General features: G+C 43.1%; 1 protein-coding gene and 1 pseudogene across 1 annotated transcript; both read right to left on the bottom strand.

Annotated features, from left to right (window-relative positions):
* LOC133356832 (homeobox protein BarH-like 1) lies at positions 1-23,729 on the bottom strand. Its single transcript, XM_061574549.1, has 4 exons — positions 23,498-23,729; positions 19,641-19,902; positions 3,854-3,938; positions 1-228 (listed from the first exon to the last, which is right to left on the bottom strand). Exons 1-4 carry the CDS (start codon positions 23,727-23,729, stop codon positions 1-3), a joined length of 807 nt encoding a protein of 268 aa, XP_061430533.1.
* Positions 22,478-22,590, bottom strand: LOC133356848 (U6 spliceosomal RNA; annotated as a pseudogene).
* Positions 23,730-24,082: the final 353 nt, after the last annotated feature.

The raw sequence follows: 24,082 nt of genomic DNA on the forward strand, positions 1-24,082 counted from the left end.
TCAGTCGGAGTCGCCTTCTCCGGGAGGGCTCGGCTCTTCTCCTCCCAGGGGGCCCCGGCGGCTGCTTCCTTCCACTTCCCCCTCCCCCTGGCCCTCCCCTAGGTCCGCTTCGACGGAAGGTTGATCCCGCGGGGGGGACTGTGCGGCTCGCCGCTCCTCGGGGTGGGAGCACTTCCTGGGGCGGCCCTTGGGCTTCGTCGGCGGGTCTGTCACGCCGCCTTCCAGCACCTGCAGAGATGAGAACTGTCATCATCATCAGCAGCATCAGCAGCAGCAGCATCAGCAGCAGCAGCATCATCATCAGCAGCAGTAGCATCATCAGCAGCAACAGCAGCATCATCATCAGCAGCAGCATCATCAGCAGCATCATCAGCAGCAGTAGCATCATCAGCAGCAGCATGAGCATCAGTCCATAATAAACGTTTTTGGGTTAGATCGCGGTATTTATAAATGTGTCGTAACCCTCCACCACCCGACACGGCCAATCAGTAAACAAAGTGTCACGTTGACAAAAGACCAGTTGGTAATCATCGGGCCAGATGATGCTGGATGATGTAATTACCAGCGAAACGTCGTACTACTCAAAAATAGTAAATGTTGTGGATCCACTCTTCAACACACCGGTGGGCTAAAGCAGTGAACTATTTGTCTTTTGTCAACGTGACACTTTTTTACTGATTGGCCGTGTCGGGTGGTGGAGGTTACGACACATTTATAAATAACCGCGATCTAAACCCAAAAACTTTATTATGAATAATATCGGTCGCGAAAGCCTCCACGTGTTAAACAGCATCATCAGTAATAACAGTAGCAGCAAGCGGCAGCAGCAACAATCATCAGCAGCATCGGCGTCATGGGCAGCATCAGCATCGGTCATCATCATCATCAGCATCGTTTTGTAATCTTCATCAGCGGGAATGAGCTCAAGCCTGCCGTGCATCACGTGACCTCTGTGGGCCCACCCCCTCCCCTCTCCCCGCCCACTGTGGAAACAGACTCCTTGACACTTGATACAGCAATCGTGCTGTGACTGTTCCACCTGAAGACGGAAGCTTGTGTTACCTCCGAAACGTCGTGATTTATTATTTTATTTGTATTATTTCTTATATCAATTTGATTATTTCTTATAAATTTTTTACCTAGGTGACTTTACCGAAAAGACCTAAGAGTATAAAAACAGACTCCGCTCCTCCCACCCCGTACAGCAGCAGCAACAGCAGCAGCAGCAGTGTCGAGGCGTTGCTGCTGCTGCTGCTGCCTCCTGCCTCTCCTCGTCTCCCCAGACCTCTCCGCTCCTTTTTTTTTTTACGATCAGTGGAAACAAGAAGATGCTCGGTGTATTCGGCACTTTGTTTCGTTCATCATTTCGTAAATTTTGTTTTTAAACGGGGCCTTATGTAGCCCTCGCTCGCTCGCTCTCTCGCTCACTCTCGCTCTCTCTCACTCGCTCTCTCTCTCGCCCATTCTCTCGCTCACTCTCTCGTTATGTACTCCACCCTTCTCCTCTCACTCCCCCTCCCTTCTCTCCTCCCTCCCCCCCGCTCTGCACCCCCCCCCCCTTCTCGTGGTGTTCCCCAACGCAGCGGTCGGCAACGCCTGCGGCTCAAGAAGCCGCGTGCGGCGGCTCTTTGGCTGCCTCCTCGCGGCAAACGAAGTTTTATATTTTTTTTAAACGTTAAACATAAATGTGAACACGAAGAACACATTCGTGCGGAGGGAGCTGGTAGGAACGTTGGGTTGCTCGGTCAATGGCCTGCAGGGTCAACGGCGGCGTGGTGTATTCCGCAAATATGGCCGACTGTGAGGGCGGGCACAAGCCGGCGTGAGTAGAATCTTAATTATGGAGCTTTCGGTTAAGTCACGTCTAAAGATAAAATAATAAATTAAAATAAAAGCATATTACGACGTTTCGATTGCAACACAAGCAATCATCATCAGGTTAAAAAGAAAAAGCAACAAAAATCTAACTAGAAAACTATAGACAGACATACAAGCAGACAGACATCACAAGGACACACAGAGAGAGGACACATATCGGCACAAAGAGAGGGGTCGTTTCTGTGACGGTCCCTTAAATATAGAGAGGGGGGCAAGGACGGAGAGAGGGAGGGGGCAGAGAAAATTAGCATATCAATGAGTGGACTGCAAAGTGCTGCTGCTGCGCAAGTAAGATGACGACGTGGCACGACACGCAAGCTTGTAAATTAGGAGAAAGGCACACTAAAATTAAATAACCTCGCAAAATATCGAAATGTGATGTAATACAACACAGAGAGTCGGTCAACACACAATTAACGTATAGCCTGGTTGATTACGTATCTCAAAGATTGCTAAGTTAGAATTTAAGTGTGAAACTTCCAAAGAGAGGACACAGGCAGAGAGAACAAATAGCCAGAGAGAGAAAAAAGATAAGCTTAAAACTTCCCCTTAGAAGTGGTTCAATCTTAATTATGGAGCTTTCGTGACTGCAGGAATTATTCTTTGGTTCTTTCGGTTAAGTCACGTCTAAAGATAAAATAATAAATTAAAATAAAAGCATATTACGACGTTTCGATTGCAACAGCGTGAGTAGGTTAAACGTTGAGTTTTATAAGGGCACCACGGGGTGGCCAGCCCCTCCCCACCCAGCCCCACCCCTCCCACCCCCCTGACCCAGCCCCACCCAGCCCCACCCAGCCCCTCCCCACTCAGCCCCTCCCCACCCCGCCCACCCCCTACCCAGCCCCACCATCCCCACCCAGCCCCTCCCCACCCTCCCCTCCCCACCCAGCCCCTCCCTCCCCACCCAGCCCCTCCCTGCACGGCGGACGGACGGACACAATAATCCCCTGTGGCCTGGTGTAACCAGGAGGTTCCTACCAGTATAACTGATTAAATATGGCAGGGAAAACGGGTCACTGTGAATTGTCTTGGTGACGACAACAGCGACACTACACTGTTAAACAATAACTAAGAGGTATGGGGGTGGGGACGAAATAGGCGCAGTTTATCCCGTCACCTATGTTGCTTCTTGAAGCCGTAATGCGGCTGTCGTCTGCTGTGTCCGTGTCGTCCTGCGGGGTGGCTCAGTGTATGACTGGGGGGGGGGGGGGCTCTACAACTGCGAGAGGTCGCCCCAATGTGGGGGGCGGGCGCCTGACGAAGACCGCTCGTGTTGCGATCGAAACGTCGTGGGGTTTTTTGCTTTCATTATTTGTAATTTATTTGTATATTTTATTTTGTTTTTCTATTTTTAGTTTTTATTGTGGGGTTTTTGCTTTTATTATTTTCAATTTATTTGTATTTTTTTTATTTTGTTTTACTATTTTTAGTTTTTATTGTGGGTTTTTTGCTTTTAATATTTTAAATGTATTTGTATTTTTAATTTTGTTTTACTATTTAAAAAATTTATTGTGGGTTTTTTGCTTTTAATATTTAAAATGTATTTGTATTTTTAATTTTGTTTTACTATTTAAACATTTATTGTGGGGTTTTTGCTTTTATTATTTTCAATGTATTTGTATTTTTTATTTAGTTTTACTATTTTTAGTTTTTATTGTGGGTTATTTAGCTTTTAATATTTTTAATTTATTTGTATTTTTGATTTAGTTTTACCATTGTACATTTTTATTGTGGGGTTTTTGCTTTGATTAATTTCAATTTATTTGTATTTTTTATGTAACTTTTTTTATCGTCGTTTTTTTAGCTTTCATTATTTTAAATTAATTGTGTTTATTCGTAATTTTTAAAAAAAATAATTAATATTTGTAAAGTTATTTTATAATTTTAATGTTATCTATTTGTTTTTTTCTTCTCGATTCACGTGACTTTACCGAAAGAACCATGAACATGAAGGGGGTCTCGTCGCGTTTACCGTCTTTTTCCACTTCATGCGCCGGTTCTGGTACCAGGTCTTGACTTGCAGCTGACTCAGTCCCAGGCTGTCCGCCAGGTCCATCCTCATCGGGAAAGCAGAGACAACGAGTTAGTTCCTTCACAAACGAGATCCAGTGGTGGACAATTCCACATTCCTATGGCGGCGCGAGGGGGCAAGACCATCCATAGGACAACAACAACAACAAAACCCGGGATTAGTCTTGATATAAACAAAAAACAAATAGACGACGCTTTCGGGCATTGGGGCCTTAATCACAGCGCATGCATGCCATGCAGATCATTCATTTGCGTGCTCTGAAGAAGGGCCATTGCCCGAAACGTCGACTAAGCAACGCATTTTCATTTGAAGGCCACACGTACGTTGGTGTTGTTGTTGTTGAGTGTTGGTGTTGTTGTTGAGTGTTGTTTTTGTTGAGTGTTGTTGTTGTTGAGTGTTGTTGTGTTGTTGATGATTGTTGTTGTTGAGTATTGTTGTGTTGTTGTTGTTGTTGAGTGTTGTTGTTGAGTATTCTTGTGTTCTTGTTGAGTGTTGTTGTTGTGGAGTGTTGTTGATGAGTGTTGTTGATGCTGAGTGTTGTTGATGTTGGCTGTGCTTTTATGCACCACTGCCAACGCTGCAACAGCGGCAGCAGCAGCGGCACCACCAACATTTCCCCCACCAAAGTGGTGCTCGTTTTATCGACCCCCCCGGGAGGGATGATGATGATGGGCTAAGCAAAACCGCCACCACCATCCAGGATTGGAGCTCATGGGACACTGTCCATTGCTGGGCCATCCTCGGTGTCGTCGTGGTGGTGGTGGTCCTGGGCCTCCCCTAGGTCAACTCAGCCTTAAATGAGTACCTGGTGCGGTGTGTAGTAAACATCGCCACTGGGGAAACAAAGGTGGCCGGGCGTGGTGGCTGGCCACCCACCACCCCTACGTGTGCCGTGCCGGCCTTCATAGGTGCTGCTCGCTAACAGCACTTGCCCCATCAGTCTGTGAAGGCTACACGGGGGATCTTTGTTGTGGTGGTGGTGGTAGCAGTTGCCCTGGCGCTGCTTTATCCACTGCTGGATGAAGGCCTCCACAAGCAGCCGCAATCCCCATCGGTAAATGATTAGAAATCAATAAATAAATCAATCAATCGATGTTTACATCTCGAATATAAAGACAAAGATCCCCCGTGTAACCTGTAATAGACTGGTGGGGCAAGTGGTGTGAAGTGAGCACATGTGAAGGCCGACACGGCACGCCAGGGGGTGTGTGGCCAACCCCACGCCCGGCCGCCTTTGTCTCCCCAGTGTTGATGTTTATGTAGTAAAAACACTCATATACTACACACACACCTTATACAGACACTCATATACTACACACACACACACACCCTATACACACACTCATATACTACACACACACCCTGTATACACACTCATATACTACACACACACACCCTATATACACTCATATACTACACACACACCCTGTACACACCCGCATATACTACATACACACACTCATATACTACATACACACCCTATACACACACTCATATACTACACACACACACTATACACACACTCATATACTACACACACACACACTGTACACACACTCATATACTACACACACACACACACCCTATACACACACTCATATACTACTACACACACAACCTATACACACTCATATACTACACACACACACCCTATACACGCACTCACATTCTACACACACACACCCTATACACACACTCATATACTACACACACCCTATACCACACACTCATATACTACACACACACACCCTATACAACACTCATATACTACACACACACACCCTATACAAACACTCATATACTACACACACACCCTATACACACACTCATATACTACACACACACACCCTATATACACACACTCATATACTACACACACACACCCTACATACACACACATATACTACACACACACACGCTATACACACTCATATACTACACACACACCCTATACACACACTCATATACGACACACACACCCTATACTCACACTCATATACTACACGCACACACCCTATATACACACACTCATATACTACACACACACACCCTATATACACACTCATACACTACACACACACCCTATACACACACTCATATACAACACACACACCCTATACACACACTCATATACTACACACACACACCCTATATACACACTCATATACTACACACACACACCCTATACACACTCATATACTACACAAACACACCCTATACACACATATACTACACACAGACACTTATATACTACACACACACCCTATACACACTCATATACTACACATACACACACCCTATACACTCATATACTACACACACTCCCCCTATATACACACTCATACACTACACACACACCCTACACACACATATACTACACACACACACCCTATATACACTCATATACTACACACACACCCTATACACACACTCATATAGTACACACATACACCCTATACACACTCTCATATACTAGACACACACTCCCTATATACACACTCATATACTACACACACACACCCTGTACACACTTATATACTACACACACACACCCTATATACACACTCATATACTACACACACACCCCATATACATACACTCATATACTACACACACACCCTATATACACACACTCATATACTACACACACACCCTGTATACACACTCATATACTACACACACACAACCTATACACACACTCATATACTACACACACACAACCTATACACACACTCATATACTACACACACACACCCTATACACACACTCATATACTACACACACACACCCTATACACACTCATATACTACACACACACACCCTATATACACACTCATATACTACACACACACACAGACCCTATACACACACTCATATACTACACACACACACCCTATACACACTCATATACTACACACACACACCCTATATACACTCATATACTACACACACACACCCTATACACACTCATATACTACACACACACACCCTATACACACACTCATATACTACACACACATACCCTATACACACACTCATATACTACACACACACACCCTATACACACACTCATATACTACACACACACACCCTATATACACACACTCATATACTACACACACACACCCAATACACACACTCATATACTACACACACACACACCCTATACACACTCATATACTACACACACACACACCCATATACACACTCATATACTAAACACCCTATATACACACTCATATACTACACACACGCTATACACACTAATAAACTATACACACACACCCTATACACACTCATATACTAAACACACACACCCTATACACACACTCATATACTACACACACACACCCTATATACACACACTCATATACTACACACACACACCCTATACACACTCATATACTACACACACACACCCTATACACACTCATATACTACACACACACACCCCTATACAACACACTCATATACTACACACACACCCTATATACACACACTCATATACTACACACCACACCCTATACACACACTCATATACTACACACACACACACACCCTATATACACTCATATACTACACACACACACCCTACACACACTCATATACTACACACACACCCACCCTATACACATACTCATATACTACACACCACATACCTAGATACAACTCATATACTACACACACACACCCTATACACATACTCATATACTACACACACACCCTATATACACACACTCATATACTACACACACACACCCTATACACACACTCATATACTACACACACACACCCTATACACACTCCATATACTACACACACACCCTATATACACACTCATATACTACCACACACACAGACCCTATACACACACTCATATACTACACACACACACCCCTCATATCTACACTCATATACTACACACACACACCCTATACTCTCATACTACACACACACCCTATACACACTCATATACTACACACACACACCCTATACACACACTCATATACTACACACACATACCCTATACAAACACTCATATACTACACACACACACCCTATACACACACTCATATACTACACACACACACCCTATATACACACACTCATATACTACACACACACACCCTATACACACACTCATATACTACACACACACACCCTATATACACTCATATACTACACACACACACACCCTATACACACTCATATACTACACACACACACACCATATACACACTCATATACTACACACACCCTATATACACACTCATATACTACACACACCCTATACACACTCATATACTACACACACACACCCTATACACACACTCATATACTACACACACACACCCTATATACACACACTCATATACTACACACACACACACCCTATACACACTCATATACTACAGACACACACACCCTATACACACACTCATATACTACACACACACATCCTGTATACACACTCATATACTACACACATACACCGTGTATACACACTCATATACTACACACACACACCCTATACACACACTCATATACTACACACACACACCCTATATACACACACATATACTACACACACACACCCTATATACACTCATATACTACACACACCCTATATACACACTCATATACTACACACACCCTATACACACTAATAAACTATACACACTACATGAACAGGCTCCATAAAAACACACACTAATACTATATACACACACTACTACTATATAAACACACACACTAATACTATATAAACACACACACTAATACTATATAAACACACACACTAATACTATATAAACACACACACTAATACTATATATACACACACACTAATACTATATAAACACACACACTAATACTATATAAACACACACACTAATACTATATAAACACACACACTAATACTATATAAACACACACACTAATACTATATAAACACACACACACTAATACTATATAAACACACTCACTAATACTATATACACACACTAATACTATATAAACAAACACACTAATACTATATAAACACACTCACTAATACTATATAAACACACACACTAATACTATATAAACATCTTCTTGGTTCTTTCGGTAAAGTCACGTAGAAGGGAAGTAATAAAATAATAAAAATAAAACATAATAAAACAGTTCTCACGACGTTTCGGCCACAACGCAAGCAGCCGTCCTCAGGTGAAAACCAGGTCCGTCGAGGCGACAGAGTCTGAATGAAACAGCACACGGGCTTAGAGCATATATATAAGCTGGGCGCATTGACAAAGGAATTTGCATATCAACAGGAATTTAGCATATTTATGGGAAATGCAGGAATGTAATTAGTACTGCATATGCATGTGCATTATGCAGGATTAACAGCATCAAAGGGAGCTGCAGTTGCTGCTGCTGCTGCAGTTTCTGCTGCTGCTGCAGTTGCTGCTGCTGCTGCTGCACTTGCTGCTGCTGCTGCACTTGCTGCTGCTGCTGCACTTGCTGCTGCTGCACTTGCTGCTGCTGCACTTGCTGCTGCTGCTGCACTTGCTGCTGCTGCTGCACTTGCTGCTGCTGCTGCAGTTGCTGCCTTATCCATTTTAATATAACACTATGTATTATTCTACCCACCCTAATGTGTATCATACTGCTATATGTTTACTGTACAATTACGACACCATACATTACTCTGCACACTGCACCATGCCAGTGAGTGGAACGCGGTCTGAAAGTCACCGTTAACGTGAACACAATCAGTTAAGATCCGAAATGGTTTATTACGTCCTTCCAATGATTGCTAAGCCAGAATCCATCTTCTCGGTTGAAATTGTCTCTGTGTTTGTATATGTGGATCGCCTCATGAACGAATCTCTCATGATAGCCAGATGGCTTGCAGAGAACCTCTGTCTTGGAGAAGTCAATGTCATGTGAGCCCACTGAATTGTAACAGTGATCTGCCACGGCTGAGGTGTTTGTCCTACCGTGTTTCAGGTCTGCCTTATGTTCACGGATGCGGTCCGAGACATGTCGTTTGGTTTCTCCAATGTAACTGCTACCACAGAGGAAACTTAGTTTGTAGACGCCAGGGTACTGTATGTCTGGAACCACATCTTTTACAGACAGGACCAGATCACGGATTTTATGTACTGTGTTGAATCGGACCTGGATCTTGTGTTTAATCAGGATTTTGGAGATCTTTTTTGTGACCCCAGCAATGTAGGGTAAGGTGATGGTCTTGAAAGGCTCCTCAACAGGATCCTTCTTGATGGTTGGAGTGATGGCTTTGCGGATTGTGTAGTCGGAGTAACCATTAGCCTTAAGAGCTTGGCGTACGTGTTTGAGTTCACTGGAAATGTGTTCATGGTCGGAGATGCATTGGGCTCTATGATATAGAGTCTTGATGAGGGAATTCTTCTGGGATGGATGGTGGTGGGAATCCGGTTTTAGATAAGCATCCGTGTGGGTGGCTTTCCTGTAGACAGAGTGGCTCATTGAACCATCAGGTCTCCTTTTGATTAGGACATCCAAAAAGGGTAGCTTGCCATCATTTTCGACTTCCATGGTGAATCTGATGGCTGGGTGTATGGAATTGATGTGGTCGAGAAATTGGTCTAGAGCAGGCCGGCCATGTGGCCAGATGACAAAAGTGTCGTCTACGTACCTCTTCCATAAGGTCGGGCGTAGAGTGGCAGTCTGGATGGCGTCCGTCTCAAATTTCTCCATGAAGATGTTGGCTACAACCGGAGATAGGGGGGAGCCCATTGGGGTGCCCTCAATTTGCTTGTAGAAGGTTCCATTCCAGGTGAAGTATGTATTGGTTAAGCAGTGTCTCACCAGGGGGGGTACCCCAGCATTCAGTCCTTGATGAACCAAGTCTTCAATGATTGCGATGGTGTCAGGCACAGGCACCTTGGTGAACAAGGAAACCACATCAAAACTGACAAGCAGGTCGTCTGGGGACAGGGCAATCCCCTTGATTGTCGATACCAGGTCAGTAGAGTTTAGTACTGCAGAGGTGGTTTTTCCAGTGAAAGGCCGTAGGATTTCTGACAAAAAACGAGCCAGTTTGTAAGTGGGGGAGTTGATAGTAGAGACAATGGGACGAAGAGGTGTATCTTCTTTATGTATCTTTGGCAAGCCGTACAATCTTGGTGGCCTGGCTGCAGAAGGTTTCAACGAGAACTGTTTGGTCTGATCAATTAATGCGGTTGAAGCAGAAATGATGTTGTTGGTTTTGGAGACGAGGCTGTTGGTGGGGTCTCTTTTTATTTTTGTATAGCTGCCATCGTTGAGTAGTTCTTGAATTTTGTTGTTGTATTCTATTTTGTCCATGATGACAGTGGCATTGCCTTTGTCGGCTGAGAGGATGACAATGTCATCCCTCTTTTTTAATTGAGCTAATTCAAAACGCTCATCTTTGCTAATGTTGCTAGCTGGCATCTTAGCGTTATTGAGGGTTACAGAGATTTCAGATCTTGCTACGTCTGCAGCGATGTGACTCAAGCCCTTGAGAGCTACATCTACTCGAGCAATTATATCATTAACTGGTATGTGTCTAGGTGTGACTGCAAAGTTTAGTCCTTTAGCTAAAACGGATTTCAAACCTTCAGAAATAGGACTGTTACTGCGATTTATTACGACTTTGTTAACATCTAGCTTTTCAATGTGTGGGTCCGGTTTCTTGTTTGAGAGGCGGTTGAATTTGGAAATCAAGTTGTCCTTACATTTAGTCGACATAGCGGCAGCTGAAGAGGCAGTCATTTTTTCCACATGTTCCCAATCCGATGTGGACATTGTTACACTCAAAGATAAGTGTGATTTGTAGAGTGTCTTGTCTAACTGATCTAGTTCGGTGCGCGTAAGTCTGATTTTCTCTGAGATAAGAGCTAAACTAGTTCTAGACAGAATTCGTTTCGCATTAGAAGAAGTTACAGCAGCAGATGTTAGTGTAAATGCGTTTGGTATTACCTTAGAGTCGCGGCATTTCTTCAGAAAGGTGAGAGACTCGATTAGCTGAGCCTTCTTATCCCGGAGCTTGTTGAAGGATCTCAAAGTTATGTGGAAACCCTCCCCGTAGAGGCGGTTAAATTTCGATTTAAAGCTTTCGTGACTGCAGGGATTCTTCTTCTTGGTTCTTTCGGTAAAGTCACGTGACTTTACCGAAAGAACCAAGAAGATGAATCCCTGCAGTCACGAAAGCTTTAAATCGAAACTATATAAACACACACACTAATACTATATAAACACACACTAATACTATATAAACACACACTAATACTATATAAAACACACACTAATACTATATAAACACACACACTAATACTATATAAACACACACACTAATACTATATAAACACACACACTAATACTATATAAACACACACACTAATACTATATAAACACACACACTAATACTATATACACACACTAATACTATATACACACACAAACTAATACTATATAAACACACACACTAATACTATATAAACACACACACTAATACTATATACACACACTAATACTATATAAACACACACTAATACTATATAAACACACACACTAATACTATATAAACACACACACTAATACTATATAAACACACTAATACTAATATACAACACTCATACTATATAAACACACACACTAATACTATATAAACACACACACTAATACTATATAAACACACACACTATACTATATAAACACACACACTAATACTATATAAACACACACACTAATACTATATAAACACACACACTAATACTATATAAAACACACACACTAATACTATATAAACACACACTAATACTATATAAACACACACACTAATACTATATAAACACACACACTAATACTATATAAACACACACACTAATACTATATACACACACACTAATACTATATAACACACACACTAATACTATATAAACACACACACTAATACTAATAAACACACACACTAATACTATATAAACACACACACTAATACTATATAAACACACACACTAATACTATATAAACACACACACTAATACTATATAAACACACACACTAATACTATATAAACACACACTAATACTATATAAACACACACACTAATACTATATACACACACACTAATACTATATAAACACACACACACTAATACTATATAAACACACACACTAATACTATATAAACACACACACTAATACTATATAAACACACACACTAATACTATATACACACACACTAATACTATATAAACACACACACTAATACTATATAAACACACACACTAATACTATATAAACACACACACTAATACTATAGAAACACACACACTAATACTATATAACACACACTAATACTATATAAACACACACACTAATACTATATAAACACACACACTAATACTATATAAACACACACACTAATACATATAAACACACACCACTAATACCTATGATAAACACACACACTAATACTATATAAACACACACTAATACTATATAAACACACACACTAAACTATAATAACACACACACTATACTTATAACCCACACACTATACTATATAAACACCACACCATAATACTATATAAACACACGACACTAATACTATATAAACACACACTAAATACTATATAAACACACACACTAATACTATATAAACACACACACTAATACTATATAAACACCACACACTAATACTATATAAACACACACACTAATACTATATAACACACACACTAATACTATATACACACACACACTAATACTATATAAACACACACACTAATACTATATAAACACACACACTAATACTATATAAACCACACACTAATACTATATAAACACACACACTAATACTATATAAACACACACACTAATACTATATAAACACACACACTAATACTATATAAACACACACACTAATACTATATAAACACACACACTAATACTATATAACACACACTAATACTATATAACACACACACTAATACTATATAAACACAACACACTAATACTATATAAACACACACACTAATACTATATAAACACACACACTAATACTAGATAAACACACACACTAATACTATATAAACACACACCTAATACTATATAAACACACACACTAATACTATATAAACACACACACTAATACTATATAACCACACACTAATACTATATAAACACACACACTAATACTATATAAACACACACACTAATACTATATAAACACACACACTAATACTATATAAACAACACACACTAATACTATATAAACACACACACTAATACTATATAAACACACACACTAATACTATATAAACACACACACTAATACTATATAAACACACACACTAATACTATATAAACACACACACTAATACTATATAAACACACACACTAATACTATATAAAACACACACTAATACTATATAAACACACACACTAATACTATATAAACACACACACTAATACTATATACACACACTAATACTATATAAACACACACACTAATATTATATAAACACACACTAATATTATAAACACACACACTAATACTATATAACACACACACTAATACTATATACACACACACTAATACTATATAAACACACACACTAATACTATATAAACACACACACTAATACTATATAAACACACACACTAATGATGTATAAACACACACTAATACTATATACACACACACTAATACTATATAAACACACACACTAATACTATATAAACACACACACTAATACTATAAACACACTAATACTACACATACTAATACTAAAACACACACTAATACTATATACACCACTACTAATACTATATAAACACACACTATACTATATAAACACACACTACTACTAATACTATATAACACACACTAATATATATACACACCACACTAATACTATCTAAACACACACTAATACTATATACACACACTAATACTATATAAACACACACCAAATACTATATACACACACACACTACTACTATATACAACACACACTAATGATTTATAACACACACACTAATACTATATAAACACACACTAATACTATATAAACACACACACTAATACTATATAAACACACACACTAATGATATATAAACACACACACACTAATATATATAAACACACACTAATACTATATAAACACACACACTAATACTATATAAGACAACACATTAATACTATATACACACACACACTAATACTATATAAACACACCACTAATACTATATAAACACACACACTAATACTATATAAACACACACACTTAATACTATATAAACACACACACTAATACTAATATAAACACACACACTAGTACTATTACAACAACTCACTAATACTATATAAACACACACACTAATACTATATAACACACACACTAATACTATATAAACACACACTAATACTATATAACACACACTAATACTAATATAAACACACACTAATACTATAGAAACACACACACTAATATATATAAACACACACACTAGTATTATATAACAACACTAATAATATATAAACACACACACTAATACTATATAAACACACACACTAATACTATATAAACACCACACTAATACTATATAAACACACACACTAATACTATAAACACACACACTAATACTATATACACACACACAATACTATATAACACACACACTATACTATATAACACACACTCAACACACTAATACTATATAAACACACACTAATACTATATAAACACAACACTAATACTATATAAACACACACACTAATACTATATAAACACACACACTAATACTATATAACACACACACTAATACTATATAAACACACATACTATATAACACACAACTAATACTATATAAACTCACACTAATACTATATAAACACACACACTAATACTATATAAACTCACACTAATACTATATAAACACACACACTAATACTATATAAACACACACTAATACTATATAAACACACACACTAATACTATATAAACACACACTAATACTATATAAACTCACACTAATACTATATAAACACACACACTAATACTATATAAACACACACTAATACTATATAAACACACACACTAATACTATATAAACACACACACTAATACTATATAAACACACACTAATACTATATAAACTCACACTAATACTATATAAACTCACACTAATACTATATAAACACACACACTAATACTATTTAAACTCACACTAATACTATATAAACACACACACTAATACCTTGTGGTTCGTGTTGTGGTGAGAACAGCGAGTCGGTGCGAGTGGAGTTTGTGGTTCGTGTTGTGGTGAGAACAGCGAGTCGGTGCGAGTGGAGTTCGTGGTTCGTGTTGTGGTGAGAACAGCGAGTTGGTGCGAGTGGAGTTTGTGGTTCGTGTTGTGGTGAGAACAGCGAGTCGGTGCGAGTGGAGTTCGTGGTTCGTGTTGTGGTGAGAACAGCGAGTCGGTGCGAGTGTCGTTTGTGGTTCGTGTTGTGGTGAGAACAGCGAGTCGGTGCGAGTGTCGTTTGTGGTTCGTGTTGTGGTGAGAACAGCGAGTTGGTGCGAGTGGCGTTTGTTGTTCGTGTTGTGGTGAGGAAAAGCGAGTTGGTGCGAGTGGAGTTTGTGGTTCGTGTTGTGGTGAGAACAGCGAGTTGGTGCGAGTGGAGTTCGTGGTTCGTGTTGTGGTGAGAACAGCGAGTTGGTGCGAGTGGCGTTTGTGGTTCGTGTTGTGGTGAGAACAGCGAGTTGGTGCGAGTGGAGTTCGTGGTTCGTGTTGTGGTGAGAACAGCGAGTTGGTGCGAGTGGAGTTTGTGGTTCGTGTTATGGCGAGAACAGCGAGTTGGTGCGAGTGGCGTTAATGGTTCGTGTTGTGGCGAGAACAGCGAGTTGGTGCGAGTGGTGTTTGTGGTTCGTGTTGTGGCGAGACCAGCGAGTTGGTGCGAGTGGCGTTTGTTGTTCGTGTTGTGGTGAGAACAGCGAGTTGGTGCGAGTGGCGTTAGTGGTTCGTGTTGTGGCTAGAACAGCGAGTTGGTGCGAGTGGCGTTAGTGGTTCGTGTTGTGGTGAGAACAGCGAGTTGGTGCGAGTGGCGTTTGTTGTTCGTGTTGTGGCGAGAACAGCGAGTTGGTGCGAGTGGTGTTTGTGGTTCGTGTTGTGGCGAGAACAGCGAGTTGGTGCGAGTGGAGTTCGTGGTTCGTGTTGTGGTGAGTACAGCGAGTTGGTGCGAGTGGTGTTTGTTGTTCGTGTTGTGGCGAGAACAGCGAGTCGGTACGAGTGGCCGTCGCGAACCAGCCGACTTCGAGTCCACGTTTTTCCACCACGCGGCTGACATCAGAGGAGCGAGACAGCTCTGAGATCAGGGGCGGGGAACATTTTCTCTGCCAAGGGCCATTTGGATATTGAAAACATCATTCGCGGGCCATACAAAATTATCAACTTAAAAATTAGCCTTGTTATATTTGGGTCAAACATTTAATTGTCTCGCACCCCTAATGCGATGATGGGCTGGAACTGCTTCTCTTTGGCGAGGCGTGTGATGATGTTAGCTGCTGGTGTTGATGATGTTGCTGCTACTCGCAACTGCTTTGCCAGGTTTGCTCCTAGATTTGTTGAATTTCGAGTTCCGTCTGCGGTTGCCTTGGCAGGGCCACACCAAATGATTTCGCGGGGCGTATACGGCCCGCAGAATCGTTCCCCATCCCGGCCTTCGATGGACGGGTGCTGACATCGCCCATCGCGAACTTTGCACTGACCAGTGTGGGGAAGTATGGCCAAAACAAGCCGCACGACCCACGCGACGCGTAGAGGCCTTAATCCAGCTGTGGATTGACCATGGCTGCTGCTGCTGATGATGAATACGGCATTATAATTATAATAATATACACACAAAGCGTATATACATCAACTCGCATACGCAAACAACGCAAGCGGTGGCACATCAAACACGCACGTGTGAACACAGCAAGGCACACACGTGTCTCACATTAGCTGCAGTGCTTACACAGGCTTTTCTTAGACGTGATTAGCTCTCGGCAAGTTAAACGACTGCACTTGTTTTTCCTAAAAATACGCGCCGTGCCAGCGGAGATGATTTGCAGGTGGCGGGGAGCTTTCGTGATGGGCTGGAATGAACGCCGAGTGTGTGATGAGACGTGGTGTCGTATGCGCGCGGTTGTAACCACAACAATTACATTGTTGTACAATTATTATAATAAATTATGATTGTACAATTATAATCCATTATTTGCATTGGAATAATTTGTGATGCGATACGGTGTTGTGTCTGCGCAATTATAACCACAACAATACCATTGTTGTAGAATTAGAATAAATTAGAATCATTGTACAATTATAATTATGATCATTGTACAATTATCATCAATTACATTCATTGCTTATAATTCGTGGTCGTGTGCGCGCGGTTGTAACCACACCAATACCATTGTTGTAGAATTAGAATAAATTAGAATAATTGTACAATTATAATAATTATACAATTATCAGAAAGTATATTCATTGCAGTAATTTGTGGTCGTGTGCGCGCGGTTGTAACCACACCAATACCATTGTTGTAGAATTATAATAAATTAGAATCATTGTTGTACAATTATAATAAATTTGAATCATTGTTGTACAATTATGATCATTGACACGCTCGCTGACCCCTCTCCATGCACGTGCCGAGAAGAAAGGCCATCGACCTAAAACGTCGGCGATTGCAAAACGTTTTCTACTAAAAGACAAAGATCCCCCGTGTAGCCTGTAACAGACTGTTGCGGCAAGTGCTGTTAGCGAGCAGCTATTAAAGCCGGCACGGCACGCGAGAGGATGGGTGGTCAACACCACGCCCGGCCAGCTTTGTCTCCCAAGTGGCGATGATTCACACACCGCACCAGGTACTCATTTGAGGCCGAGTCGACCTAGGGGGAAGGCCCAAGACCGGTTCAGATAATCGTCGCGTTGTTGTTGTTGGCCGTGAGCGGGAATCGAACTCGGGTCGCTGGATTCATAGCGCAGCGCGCTAACCGCTACACCACCGCTATCAAGACCTCACACACACACTTACACACGTGTTGTTGTCGTCGTTGTTGTTGTTATTGACACGGAGCGTGTGGAGCGATGTTTACTGCTGGCTCTGCTTGTGGTGTAGCGGTAAGCGCGCCGCCGCGCTACGAAACCGGCCACTCGAGTTCGATTCCAGCTCTCGGCCACCACCAACGATGATGCTGCTGATGATGATGATGATTGTAATGTTGATCGTCGATGCATTTAAACGTGCTGATGCTGATTGTGTTACATTTTACGATCATGATTGTTTTGATGAGTGTTATTACCGTACACGTATTGAGAAATTGAATAGTCATGCATGCTCACTTTAGAACTTCTGTTGATGCTGATGATGATGGTTTGAATGTTGCTAATCATACAATTCGTGATGATGATTACGGCATTGACTGGACATAAGTGATTATGTTAAAAACCTCTGCTGCTGCTGTGTATCTGAACCGGTACTGGGCCTCCCCTAGGTCGACTCAGCCTCAAATGAGTACTTAGTGCGCTGTGTGAGCATCGCCCCATGGGGAGACAAAGGCGGCCGGGCGTGGTGCTGCCGTGCCGGCCTTCATAGGCGTTACTCGCTAACAGCACTTGCCCCTACAGTCCGCCAAGGCTACCCGGGGGTTCTTTGTCTTCGTCTCCAACGTGAGCCGGGCTCTCACCTGTCCGGCGTCGACAGGTATTTCTGCTTCTCGAATTTCCTCTCGAGTCCCAGCAGCTGCAGCTCGCTGAACACCGTGCGGCTCCTCCGGCACCGCTTGCTGCGAATTCCCGTGGCGGCGGCGTCCGCCCGGGGCCTCAGCTCCCCCGGGAAGGGGGTCCCGACCACCAGGGGCCCCCCCAGAAAAGTCGGAGCGCCGCTCGCCGACGACGACAGCAGCGGGCACGCGGCCGCTCCGTGAAACGTGGAGAACTTGTAGGAGGCTGCCAAGGCGGTGGTGGTGGTGGTGGTGGTCGTGATGGTTGATTTGGAGGTGTTGGTGGGGTTGGTGATGGTTGTGGTGGAAGGGTTTGGTGATGGTAGGGTTGGTGGTGGAGGTGTTGGTGATGGTTTGGTTGGTGATGGTAGGGTTAGTGATGGTTGGGTTGGTGATGTTTGGGTTGGTGGTAGAGGTGTTGGTGATACATGTAGAGGTGGTGGTCGTGATGGTTGATTTGGAGGTGTTGGTGGTGGTTGTGGTGGAGATGATGATGGTGGTGGTCGTGATGATTGTGGTGGAGGTGACGATGGTGGTTGTGGTGGAGGTGGTGGTCGTGATGATTGTGGTGGAGGTGTTGGCGATGGTGGTTGTGGTGGTGATGGAAGTGTTGGTGATGATGATGGTGTTGGTGATGATGGTGGGGTTGGTGGTCGTGTTGGTTGTCATCATCATCCCCAACAGCAGCATCAACAACAACAGCAACAACAACAGCATCAAGATTAGACGCATCATCATCATCATGAGTAACGTCATCAGCAGCATAACTGGCACGATATTCATCCAGCAGTGAATTGACAAATAACGGTACCTGACCATAATTAGAATGCCATCAGCAGCAGCTACAGCATCAGAACCATCACATCGTCTTGTTGGTCATGGGGGGGGGGGTATGTTTGACCATACTTCGCCACTCTGGTGAGTGCGGTTTGGTAGAAGATGGGGGTAGGGGTTGGGAGCCAAGGTCCTGGTAAGGCCCACTGAGCTATTGAACTTTTTTTCAGAAGCGACCCGGTCATGAATGATAGTTCAAGGAAGAGGCTTATCACGTGGCAATTTAGCGCGGCCAAAAACTCTGAACGCGTGGTGACGCCGACTCTAAATGTGGCGTGAAAAACCAGGAGGACCCGGAGAAAAATCCACGCGACCACGGGGAGAGAGAGACACGCAAACTCCGAATATACAGCGGCAGGCGTCAGGGTCGGGATCGAACCCTTGACCACCTGTACACTAGGCGAGGAGGTTAACATCTCCTAGCCAACGCGGCGCCACTGATGTTAGCCGTGGTCTGGGAACCAAACGTCCATGTCGTCACAATGCGCTAACCGCTGCGCCACCACTCCGCGCGGGTTTCCACGGGGTTAGTTTTTGTTTCTTTAGGATGAGTTTGTCCTAATGCAGGATTTGTGTTGTCTGAAACGCGTGTACTGTGTACACGTGTTTAGGTTGTTACCACCACCACCACCACACCGATGAACACGGTTGTCTACGTACGGTGCAAAAGAAGTTCAACACACCATTGAAACTTCATTTGCCAGTAAAACATATGATAATTGGTTTTTTATTCTTTTATCTGGCAACAAAACTGACACCTTTTTTACAAGGAGTCATGTTCGCATAGGCGTCTTTGGGCGTCATCTGGTCCAACACCATGTGAGACTAGGCTCTAAGGAAAGCTGTCTCATGTGTGGACCAATCAACTTCAAGGACAGTGCTTACATTATCAGTTACGTGTTTTTTTTGTTTGCATTACGACTGCAGGTATTGTGGTCTATGCAAACATGACTCCTTGTAATAAAGGTGTCAGTTTTGTTGCCAGATAAAAGGGTAAAAAAACAATTATCAAGTTCAACACACATCCAGTACATGCAACACGTGCGCGCGCGCGCACGCCGAGACCTCGAGCTTCGTGTGAGTCGGCTCTCTTGCAGCAGACAGCGTTCAGTGCTTAGAACGTCACATGTTTAACAATCATCCGGCGCGTGCAGCAGCATGGAACTAATTAATAAGCATTAGAACGGGGGGAGGGGGTGGGGGGGAGCCGATTGGGAAACGGCGGAAAAACGAAGCGTCGTGGTGGTGGTGGGACTGGTAGTTCTGGAGTGTGAGAACAACACCGATTGTGAGCCAGCAGAGAGAGAGACAGACAGAGACGGAGAGACAGACAGAGAGACAGGGCTGAGTGCAGAACGAGAGAGAGCGAGAGAGAGTGACCGAGAGAGTGAGCGAGAGGTGGGGGTTTACATAAAGCAAAGTTTAAAAATGTTTTTTAAAAAAAATACGAAAAGATGAACGAAGCAAAGTGCCGACTACACCGAGCATCTTCTTGTTTCCACTGATCGTAAAAAAAGAGAGACAGACAGAGAGAGACAGACAGAGAGAGACAGACAGAGAGAGACAGACAGAGAGAGACAGACAGAGAGAGACAGACAGAGAGAGACAGACAGAGAGAGACAGACAGAGAGAGACAGACAGAGAGAGACAGACAGAGAGAGACAGACAGAGAGAGACAGACAGAGAGAGACAGACAGAGAGAGACAGACAGAGAGAGACAGACAGAGAGAGACAGACAGAGAGAGACAGACAGAGAGAGACAGACAGAGAGAGACAGACAGAGAGAGACAGACAGAGAGAGACAGACAGAGAGAGACAGACAGAGAGAGACAGACAGAGAGACAGACAGAGAGAGACAGACAGAGAGAGACAGACAGAGAGAGACAGACAGAGAGAGACAGACAGAGAGAGACAGACAGAGAGAGACAGACAGAGAGAGACAGACAGAGAGAGACAGACAGAGAGAGAGACAGAGAGAACGCTTCACGAATTTGCGTGTAATCCTTGCGCAGGGGCCAAGCTAATCTTCTCTGTATCGTTCCAATTTGAGTATACTGTATGTACTGCCGGAGCAAGTACAGAGAGAGAGACAGAGAGATACTTTGACTTTTGACTTTTAAACAAATTTTTTTGCCGCCAGCAGCAAAAGCACTGGAGGCGATTTCGATATGAAATACACAAAGTCACCAGCAAACAAATGAAAACAAACGCTACAAATCCACGCGCTGTGGCGCTAAAAGCACCGCGCACAACACGAAAGAAAAGTCACGTGGTGGTGGTGGTGGTCATCGCGCACGCCACAGTGATGAGCGAGCGCTTCAAAAGGTGAGACAGAGAGAGGCAGAGACAGAAAAAGACAGAGAGAGACAGAAAACGGCGGAAAAACGAAGCGTGGTGGTGGTGGTGGTGGGGAGAGACAGACGACACAGACACAGAGACAGAGAGACAGAGAGAGATACAGAGACACAGAGATAGAGACACAGAGACACAGAGACAGAGAAACACACAGAGACACAGAGAGAGAGACAGAGACAGAGAGACAGAGACAGAAAAACACACAGAGACACAGAGAGAGAGACAGAGAGACAGACGGAGAGACAGAGACACAGAGACACAAAGACAGAGAGACAGACAGAGACACAGAGACAGAGATAGAGACAGAGACAGAGAGACACAGAGATAGAGAAAGAGACACAGAGACACAGAGAGACAGACAGAGAGACAGAGAGACACAGAGATAGAGACACAGAGATAAAGACACAGAGATAGAGACACAGAGATAGAGACACAGAGACAGAGACACAGAGACAGAAAGACAGAGAGACAGAGAGACACAGAGTTAGAGACACAGAGACACAGAGAGACAGGGAGAGAGACAGACGGAGAGACACAGAGACAAAGAGACGCAGAGACAGAGAGACACAGACAGAGAGAGACGGACAGAGAGAGTGACCGCCACTCACAGTAGCAGAAGCACGCGGCCGTACCGAGGAGGGGTCGCGGGAAGACGCCTGCGGCTGACGGCGCCGGGCAGACGAAGGGGCATGAGGAGTAGGCCGCCCGCGTCCCCAGCTCCGCGGCGCGCGGGGGGCCGGCGCTCTTGGCCGTGCACGATAGAATCTCGTCCATCATGAACGTTCGGTATCGGTGCGAGCTCCGGCTCGTTTCGCCGCCCGCCAACACGGAGGGGGGCACGCCGCTGTGCTGCCGCTGCTCCATGGGTCACCTCGTCCACCTCGTCCACCTTCCTCACCTCCACCACCTCCTCCTCGATCTCCTGTCTCTTTCTCCCAGCAGCTGCGTGACGAGCGTGCGGGAGGTGCCTTGCCCCCCCCCCCCTCTCCTCTCTCCGAGCCAAAGCTACGAGTTGGGGCCCCCCTTAACAAGCGCCATGAGATTTGTTTTTAAACAACAACGACAAGGACGACGACGACGCTGATGTAAAACGCGGTTTACATGATGTTGTTGTTGTTGATGTTGTTGATGTTGTTGTTGTTGATGTTGTTGTTGATGTTGTTGATGTTGTTGATGTTGTTGATGTTGTTGTGATGAAACTGCTGAACGATGCGATT

This window comes from Lethenteron reissneri, chromosome 55 (assembly GCF_015708825.2).
Source record: "Lethenteron reissneri isolate LAM-NWPU_2019-01 chromosome 55, ASM1570882v1, whole genome shotgun sequence".
Lineage (NCBI taxonomy): Eukaryota > Metazoa > Chordata > Hyperoartia > Petromyzontiformes > Petromyzontidae > Lethenteron > Lethenteron reissneri.